The sequence below is a fragment of the Pleurodeles waltl genome, chromosome 3_1 (genome assembly GCF_031143425.1).
Source record: "Pleurodeles waltl isolate 20211129_DDA chromosome 3_1, aPleWal1.hap1.20221129, whole genome shotgun sequence".
Lineage (NCBI taxonomy): Eukaryota > Metazoa > Chordata > Amphibia > Caudata > Salamandridae > Pleurodeles > Pleurodeles waltl.
Genome location: NC_090440.1, coordinates 989,947,172 through 989,957,023, shown reverse-complemented (window position 1 = coordinate 989,957,023; position 9,852 = coordinate 989,947,172). Strand labels below are relative to the sequence as shown.

The 9,852-nt window shown below is 44.9% G+C and overlaps 1 protein-coding gene across 6 annotated transcripts in view; it reads left to right on the top strand.

Annotated features, from left to right (window-relative positions):
* Positions 1–912: 912 nt before the first annotated feature.
* LOC138284878 (transcription elongation factor A protein 3-like) overlaps positions 913–9,852 on the top strand; it is a 194,315-nt gene continuing 185,375 nt past the window's right edge. For 4 of the 6 annotated variants that reach the window (XM_069224115.1, XM_069224119.1, XM_069224118.1 and 1 more), the window contains exon 1: positions 914–1,200. In XM_069224115.1, the coding sequence (XP_069080216.1) occupies positions 1,132–1,200 (69 nt within the window). In that variant the 5' untranslated portion in view covers positions 914–1,131. Of the gene's footprint in view, positions 1,201–9,852 lie in introns of all 6 variants that reach the window. The other 2 variants (XM_069224116.1, XM_069224117.1) reach the window with 1 other exon arrangement.

Here is a 9,852-nt window from a genome sequence, read left to right as displayed (position 1 = left end):
AGAGCTGGTGGGAGAGTAAAAAAAGAGACCCCAAAAAGCAGAGAAAGATGCATAAAAAGGAGACAAGAGAGAGAAAGGCTGAGGAGTGAGTGAGCAGTTGCATACCAAATTAACAATTAGAGTTAAAAACTAAAAATAAATCTTGGATGTCAAAAGGGAGAGAAAGAGACAGCCATATAGCACCTGAATTGCTTAACATAAAACCAGAAAACTAGCATACATTCTGACTTCCCTATGTGACCAAACAGTGTGATACTTTATTTCAATTAGCCTCTTTTTTTTTTGTTTTCACATATGAGAGCATCTTCACTACTTGAGCTCAGGAAGTGCACTGCACAAAAAACTCCTGTGTTTGATTTAATAGACTATAATATTGCTCCATGTCTAATAGCAACTTAGGTCACATATCAAGTTCACATTACAATTGACTTGCCTCTTAGTTGCCTAATGGCATTGTCTTCGTGGGGAGGGGCCTCAAAGTGCTTCTTTGAGTACTATAAATTATTTTTTGAAAACTATCACTTTTCTTAAATGCCTTTCATCGCAGGAATATAATCTGATGTACCAAGGAAAGCGGCTTCTGTCTTTTAAACAAATACACTTTTTTATAATTTCGAACAGTCTTTGTTAATTTTTAAGGGGTTTTGCTGTATGATTTACACGGCAACTACTTTCAGGGCTCGGCTCTTGCAAGGGCCCTTAGAGCTAAACCAGACCCTTGGCTCGGCTCTCCCTTTTAATTTGATGTCTCGCCCTAATGTACTTATAGTCCTTTCAGCCTCCCGCTCCGGCTCACCGGGGCACAGACCAGTCTCGTGGCACCCAGAGTTGGGGGTGCAGCGCTGGCCCCTTGAAGTGCTGAATTCTAAGTATAACCTGACACGCCCCTTGGCGCTATTTCTGTCGCGTCACGCCTCTTCTCGGCGGTGTTTGTGTCCAGTGTTGTGAGAGCTCTCCCGCCACGGGCTCCCGGCAGCCGAACATCGACAGCCTGCGACACACTGCACCCCACCACGCCCACCTGACTGTGTGTATTTTATGTAATTTACCTGTGGAGTCCTTCCTAGCTGTCTCGGTGCTGCGTGGTGTCCCCATTCCTCGTATTTGATCCATTGAAGCCGAGAGCCGACCATGGGTAGAGAAGAGGAACTGATGAAGATCGCCAAAAAGCTGGAAAAAATGGTGTCACTAAAGAATCTGGTGGGTAGTTCTACATATTTATCAAGCTATAATTCTTCCTCCGATTTGCATGCTGGTGGGTGCTCGAAAAAAGATTTAACAATGTAATAGAGCACTTCTGTAGTCCACACGTGAGGTGGTCTTTGGATACTTAATAATAGATGCATTACAAAACTCAGTGGTAGTGGTTGTATCTGCATCAGAAAACAAGAAGGCTGACCTCGATTACACACAGTGGTCAGTGTCTTCCACCTGCGATGCCGCTGTCCATGTACAGTTTTATTTGACCCCCCCCCCCCCTCCCCACCGCCCCTGGATTCATCTCAGCAGAGCAGCTGTCTGATATGCATCGCATTTCTCCTACAACCCCCAGCGCCACACCAGTTGTTTCTCTGGAGCACGGCAGGGTCTGCAAAGATGACATGGGTGGTGAGTAGCTGAACAGGTGCTTGGTGGAGGCGGAGTGGACATGGGAAGTTTCCTAGCAGTCTTGTGCCTGCGGAAGGCCTGTAAGTGTAATAGGAGTGTTTTAAATAGGCAGGTACTGTCCAGTGCTGCATATCTGCACTTCTTTCATTCGAACTGGGGAGTACCTGCACTTCTCTGCACTGCTGCAATACTTTTATTGGGAGTGTACCGCCAAGCAAACAGGTACTCTAGCTAGTGAGTACCTGCACTTCTATATTTCCATTTAAAGCACCGTGTAAGGGTGAATTTACCCTCTGGCAGTCTGATAGGGCACGCCATTGACAACCAAGGGCAGGGCCAACAGAATTATTTGCTTCAGTGTTGGTGCTGTTTCCCACATAGTTATGGGTTTGTGGCATTAGCCATATACTGCATTATCTCCTGCTTAATTTGAAGATTTTACAAAAAGGCCCTTCACAAAAGTCAACTGATCACCTTTCAATTCCTATTTTCTGTGTTTGAGTGTTACACTGTTGCTAATGAGGTGGAGCATTTGCTTAAATAGTATTAACGGGTTGAGACGGATCCAGTTATACACCAGAATGCGGGAGTGCTTGGGCTGTCGGCCTTATGCTAGGCGCTGCTTCGCATGTCACTGAATCTGAATATCAGCTTTGAAGAGACACAAGCTGTTAAGAATCCTCAGTCTAAAATACTTGTCTTTTAGGTAGAGCGAGCAAGCGCGCTGGCCTGTTGTAAACTATCTGTGGGCTTTACGTTTGTCCCTCCTTGGGGCGGTTTTGTTACTGCCTTGAACACCAGCCCTGTTGCAAGGATGATTGCAGGTTTGCCAATAGGTTTTGACTGCGAGCAAACTTCTTTTTCCTTTTGTGTCTCTCCTTCGCGCCCATGCTCATGGCGGCAGTGGTGCTTTGAATCAGCTCGCTTAAGTCAACTGTTTTACTTTTCTTTTTCAATCTATCTGGTAAGAAAAGTCCCGTTGGGAATTTACAACACTAATAGTTCTACACTGCATTGCAAATGCTTTTTTTTCAATTGCATCCTTGCTTTTTCGCACCATAACAATCGCGAGTGTAGCCAAACGAACGTCCTCATTCTATCTAACATGTAAGGATGAAAGGATGCGTTGCCGGCGCTGGTACACGTGTTACCGAACTTAACTAGTACCTCAGTTATCATTGTAACTACCAATGACTTTAAATCCTTTTGGAAACCACGCTGACAGGCTGTGAATGTTGTTGATGTCACTTAAACCAGGCCACACACCCGCCCTTGGCTCTCCTTGAATTCTGTTACAACTCCATCCAAAGATGTGCATTTTCAGTTTCTTAAAGTAAACGCCATCACTATAGATAGCGCCATCGTGGCAGCCAAACACAAAGCTCTTGAGACAATGTATTAGACTCCCCGGGGACAACGCCCAGAGTCTGCTTGTAGGATAGTCCCGTAGGTTCGGTGCCTGAACTTGACAAGGTGTTGTGTGGAAGCAGCGGAGCAAACAGATTTGAATCTTGTCAGGACCGACACATACTTCTTCTCATATTTGGTCAAATTAAATGTGCTGATGAGGTCATTAATAATAACAGCTCTTAATAATTTTCCGATAGCAGTTCCGCTCCTATTGAATAAATGTCAGGTAAAGGATACATCGTTGAAACCTGTGGATTATGGTTTTCTACTGCAGTGGAGGGGTTCAGCTGACGTCATAATCCGCGAGGTTTTATACATTTCGACCAACACTAGCAGTTAAGACTTGTCTGCCTCTTTTAGGGTGGTGAGAAGGCGGACAGAGGATTAATTTATGCCTGTGAGGAGCTACAAAACAATGAAATGGAATGCACTATGAAGAGACATCAGTGGTTTAAACTATTTCACACGTTGTTTCCTGCCCCAGATCTCCTGACATTGTTAGACTGTCATGGTCATTACAATGATGGAAAACCAAGGATTACAGTAATTGTCTTCCTTTTGTTTACTTTTCAAGAGTAGAATGCCCAGTGAACAAACTAAGGTTTGCTTTGATTTTTCAAAGACATTCTCATACCACAGGAAAAAGAACTAATTAGGGGGCATGGAATTAGACCGGGGAGCTACGACTTCCGATCTGTTGGACCCCCTATTCAACGTCATGTAATTCTCGTGGAGTCATTTCATCACAAAGTCAGGGTAACAAAAGTAACATCAAAGGAGGTGAAGTCTATCCCTCTGTCCCTGATCACATCACTGAAGTTGAGAAAAAAATCACAATCATTGAAAAACACATAAAATGACAAAAAGTTGCTACAGCAGCTGCAACAGGCGGTTAAGCCCACACGAGAGACCAACCTCCGACAGATCTCCACCCACTTTCTTCTGTTTTTAAAATATTTGTTTTGGTTTCGCGGAAGAGGAAACAGCTTTTACCATGCATGCCTTTACCATACATGATAAGTATTTAAGGTAAGTGTATGTATATACATATGTGTGTGTGGCATATATATATATATATATATATATATATATATATAGTGGTAAGGCTTTTTTTGGGTTAATGGGTGGGTCGTGGTAAATGTAGGTAAGGGTAAGTTTAGGGGTGGGTAGTTTTCAAAGGTGGTAAGGGCAATTTTAAGGGTTAGCTGTGGATGATGGTAAGGGCAATTTTGGGGTTTACGGGTAGGTAGAGGAAAGAGGTAGTAAGGGTAATATTAGATTTGTGGTAGATACTGGTAAAGGGTGGCAAGGGTAACTTTAGGGTTGAGGGGAGTGGACAATGGTAAAGGCCGGTAAGGGTAATTTAAATGGGGTGGGGGCAGGGGTTTTCCCCTCCAAAATAAAAAATCCCATTAATTTTTTTTTACCATGAGCTATATATACATACTACTACAGGACACAGGTTATAGCAAGGGATGGGAGGAGTTTACCTGTTTTAAGGGTTCCAGGAAAGGTGGAGGATGGAGTTAAGGGGTGGAAAGGGTTTTTTAGTTTTCAGCCATGGGTAGAGTTTAGGGGTGAGGAGAGGGTTTTTAAGGTTTAGGGATGGATGGACCTTTGGGTAGGAAGGGTCTTTTCGGTTTCAGGGATAGTTGGAGTTTAGTGGTGGAGAAGGGCTTTTGGGGTTCAGTGATGAGTGGAGGTTGGGATGGAAAGGGTTTTAGAGGTGTGGAATAGTTGAGGTGTGGGGCGAAGAAGAGGTTTTAGCATCCAGTGATGGGTGGGGAGCGTTTCTTAGGGTTCAGGGATGGGTGGTAGTTGTGGTGAAGAGGAGTTTTTAATAGTCAGGGATGCGGTTCAAGTGCTTCTGAAGTAATTGGTTTTCAGTGTAGCAGACAGAAATCCGAAGTAATGTCCCACGAGGAAAAATCTCTGAATTAAACGCCAACAAAGAAAGCAACCGATAAAATGACAAGTAACTGTGCGCCCACGGAGCATCCGCCAGGTGTAAATGTCTTGGTCTAACCATCACATCCTGTGACGGCCCCAAATCCCCTAAACACAGCAACAAATGCCTAAGCGCAGTTTTAAACTTACAGGGGGTAGGACACATACTACCGAAAAAAACACTTAGGAGTATTTCATTTTTTTCCCTTTGTATCTTTATTTTAGCTTGTTAAAATACGTGTCTACATACATGCATGTGCACTGGCTGAATGCACCTTTTTATCGTAATAAATAAAGTGATGTATGAAATTTGGGACAGAGTTTAATTTAATTGGGAAATTGTGGTACTTTTAACAATGTAATAACACTTTTCTGCTGCTTGGGTGGAGCAAAATGTACGGCATAGAATTTGAGGGTTAAAAATCGAGCTCTAGCGCTCTTCATTAACAAACTCTCTCCAGTTTGCAAACATGGAAGAACATGGACCATCAGACATTTTCTTTCTGGAATATACTGTACAAGATATGGAGCCGCTTGTAGCACTTTAGATAGTATTTTCCTTATGAGGGAGCACTGATATGTACTTCACTATAAAATGACGAGGACATTTACATCTGTTTGCATTTTCACACTAAATAATGTTGTGTGTGCTTGCTGTGGGTGGTACAGCCAAATGGTTTTTTTCTGGATTCTTCACTTTGCAAGTGCACCACTTGAACTGTATTCCAGCAGGCACAGCTGCAAAATGTTTTACAGGAAAACGATAATAAACTATGTTTATTATCGTTTTCTTGTAAAAGGGGCGGGGACATGGCGATGACAGGGACTGAGGGGCAGTGCACAGCACTCACCCTCAGTGTGCATGTATGTTTGGCCGACCGTCTCGGGCCGGCCAAACACACATGCGCACTAGACTCTCTCCAACCCGGCACTGTGTTGCTGGGTTGAAGAGAGCATGCACAGGCTCCCAGTCTGCCTGGGAGCGCCCTGGCTTGGCGCTCAGACCAATCTGAACACTGCTGTCATGCTGCCAGCAGCATGACAGCAGCGTTCAGATTGGCCTCAGGGCTGGCAGGGAGCATGTGTCTGGGGCTGCAGTGAAGGCAAGAGGAGCGGGGCGGTGGTGACGATGATTCAGGTAAGTGTTATTTTTAAAATTAAATCATTTTTTTTCCTTTCCCCCCGCGCTGCCCCGTCCCTAAAAGCGCTGCGAGTTGCTCCTGCATTCCAGTAATCAGATCATTATTGATAAACCATGCTGCTGGAGAGTCAGACAACTATGATCAACTTCTTATTAAAAACAACCTTTCCTGTGTTCAAAGCAACCATTTCACTCACTGCTTGCTTGAACATTGCAGGAGTTGATTTCAAATGCAGGGAAAACTATAATGACTCCCGTTGACATGTTTTTTTTAAAGAACTTAAAAACATAATTTTTTATCATTAAATTGTGCTTGGTTTTCGATACACTGCAACTTGTACAGGAGCTAGTCAGGCAGCCACCAAATTCTTATGCAAGTTAACCCAGTGACCATGTGCATGGTGCCCATGGCTGGCACACTCCAAGCACAGAGTGAATACTCGAGTTCTTCGTTAGAGCTCAGTGTGGGGCCCTGCTTCTAGTGCTGTGCGTGACCTCTGTAATGCAAAGGCTTTTTCTTCCTTACAGGTCTTCGAGAGCCCAGAGGGGAGCCACTGAGGCTTTTCCGCAGGTTATTTAGCTGCTTGAAGCCAGATCCAAGGACGCACTGGCAGAGGCTGCAGCACCAAAACTTAATTTGCAAAACAAAAATTCCCAGTGCCCAAAGATTTCTCAGAAGCCCCGCAGACAGAGCTGCAAAATGTCAGGGTTGCTGAATACCAAGGCTGCATAATATTGATTCCACCCAATGTTTCTTTCAACCACCACCAGGCACTCTTTGCCCCATTATCTCAGTCTTGCAGGTTCTTTTTCATATTTGCTTTCTTCCTTTCCTGCTGTTTTCCATCGTTCTCTTCCTCCTTCTTTATCCTATTGTGTTTGTCTCTTTCTTGCCCTGGGTCAAAGCGTTATGAGGGAAAATCAATGCCGGTCCTTAAAATGAGTGTCCGTGGGCCTCACCTGCAACCACTGTCTAAATTCAGCACTGAGCGCACACTTTCGTGGACAGCGGAAGAGAAGAATTCGTTTTGAGACAATGCCATTCAGGTTACTTATTAAGAGGCAGCGCTCCCCAAAGTGTTCTGAATTCTTTCATTATATACACCGTCACTATTATGCTATTGGCATTATTCACTGCAAATGACCATCCTCGCCAATTTCTAAATGTAGACACTGGTTAGCATGATCTTTTGTTGACCAAGCACATCCTTCAGGGAGAAGAGACTCTCTTCCCTTTTCAGCTCAGAGCTGTCCCGCTTCACTTTTATGACCTCCTGAGTCTTAAGGGCATCCACACTGATGAAGGAGGAAGTTATCCTCCAAGGTGAAGCCTCTGATGCACCCCTGCTGTGTCTGACTGTAGTGAAAACCACAGAATGGACCACCATCTGCTCTAACCGGCTGATAACCAGATGCCAACGACAGCCGCTTGCACCCGCCAACGTGTCCCCTAAGAGAAACCTGCATGGAGTAGAAAGAAATGAGAACTCCTGTGAGGACTGGAAACCATAGTCTGAGCCGAAACCTGAGAGTTTCATTCCAGCAGTACCTAGATACCTTGCCTGCCTCTCATACTGCCCTCTCCCATAGAAGACCTCAGCTTAAGAAAAATGGCAGCCCTGGGCTTGCACAGACTGATAAATCTACTACACTGTTTACATGAAGGTACATAGTTAATGTGGATAAAGCCCATACGTCATGATTGACAGTCTTAACTCATTACAGATGATCCACTTGTGAATGACACATCAGCCAATTACTGAGGAGGGCTGGCCTTTTGATCCTCCCTCTGTAAAGCTGTCTCAAGTAAGATCTTCAAATTTAGGCACAGGGGTGCAACAAACACCCTGGCAGGAGAAGATTACAATTAGCTCCTAAACATCTGATCTCCCTCTTACTGGGGAGCCAACTGATGAAGTCTACTGTCATTTCCTCAGGTTAATTGCTGAAAATAAGCCAACATAGGCAAAGGGGAAACCTATTCTCCCATGAGTAACTGGGTTATATGCACGACAGAAGGTTATACTGATCATATCTTCACCAACTACGTCATGCAGTTGTCCCAGATTGCAACAAAATAATTGTATCTGGCAAGAATTAAATAGCAATCCTATAATTTGGGGAAAAGGCAGGCTTTGTGTAGTTACTACTTTTTTTATAGTATGGCCTGTTTCTGGGGGTGTTTCCCGACACTTGGGGTGTGTTGTCTTGACGATCTGTGTGAAAGAAGTGTAGCCAAACGCTGCATGCACCCTTAAGGTACAACACGTATATGAGGTACATTGCTTGTTTTGGGAACATCACCAAACTATTCATGAAATTACGAACTTGTGGACAACTGATGAATTGTATATCAGAAATCTATTGATAACCTTCGATCCTCTTCACAAAGTGCATTCTTTAGACAAGAACTTTCTGTGCTCTCTCCTCCCAGTTCTCCCACCCCTTTACTGAAACCCATGACGCCCGCATTGAGACAGGCTTTGGGAATGACAGGTAAGTCTATCTTGCCAAAGAGCCAGTTCTCCACACTGGGATGTTTCTTTGATGAATCGTTGTTTCTAGGTGTGATATTTCGACAAGATCATCTGAAGTATGCCACAACTCCCTGAACTAGATTGTTGAGTGAAACCCAAGGCTCTGTGTCCTCGGTGTGGGACACTCATCTGGCAACCTGACTCATAAACGACTGTATTTGAGGAATGATACGCTGGTTTGTGGCAAAGCCCTGGGACGCGGACCTGCACCAAGCCTGGATGCCCCCTGAGAGTATCCTGTGTGCCCGTTCTGCTTAGTGAGGCCTGCCTCCCTTATTTTGTAATACTCAGTCAGTTAATGTACGCCAACAAAATAATCCTTCCCCTGCCCTGCGCCACCTCATAGTGCGCTCAAAACATGCAACACCCCCAGTCACTCCCCATGCCACCAAGCGTCCCAAGAAGAGATACAACATCAATTCCCGGCTTTGTCTCTGCCCCAAACCAGGGTGCTTGTTTTTGCTGCAGGTGAACTCAGACACTAAACAGTAAATTGCCACAGGCTACAGACAGTTCGTGACTATGGTGCCCTGGGCAGATCGAGAACGGCAGGGTATCTAACCTTTGTTTCGGTTACCTGACCCCAAACTCTAAAACAGCACTGCCTGAGCTATTGAACCAATGCACGCTGCAGCCTGCTCCAATGCAGTGCCTGGTCATGACTGAAAGTCGGCCTGTGCACAGAAGATGCGCAGGATTCAGCATCCCAACCGTGATGACATTAGCGTCTCTGCTTGTTTCTGTTTCCTTGGATACCCGATCTCAAAGGCAGTGAACGGAGCATAAAGGGGTAAGCAGCTGTAGGTTATGAAACATAATTCAAGGAAGTGACATAAAATTCCTATCAGTTGTGGACTTTGAAACCATTGATGTTTCAAAAATACAATTTCCAAAAGTAATAGTGTTCTATGCAGCGCCAGCCAAGACAAAAAAAACACGTGGAGGCCTGTTGTTCTGGTGCCACTGAAATCTGTGGGGCATTCCACGCACCTAAAAAGATTCCTGCCCACGCTCAGTAATGCACTGGCAGTTTCTGCTCTCACAATCCTTTCCGCCCCTCCCCCTTCCCTGCCCTGTGCTGGCTCCTGCCAGAAGAGCTCTGCGTGCACCTGTTCCTGCTGCCACGAGCACGTATCATCTGACGCACGTGTGTGAGGCTTGTCCCTGCCCTTACAACGTGCACGCATCCAGGAGAGGGTGTCCGGGCAA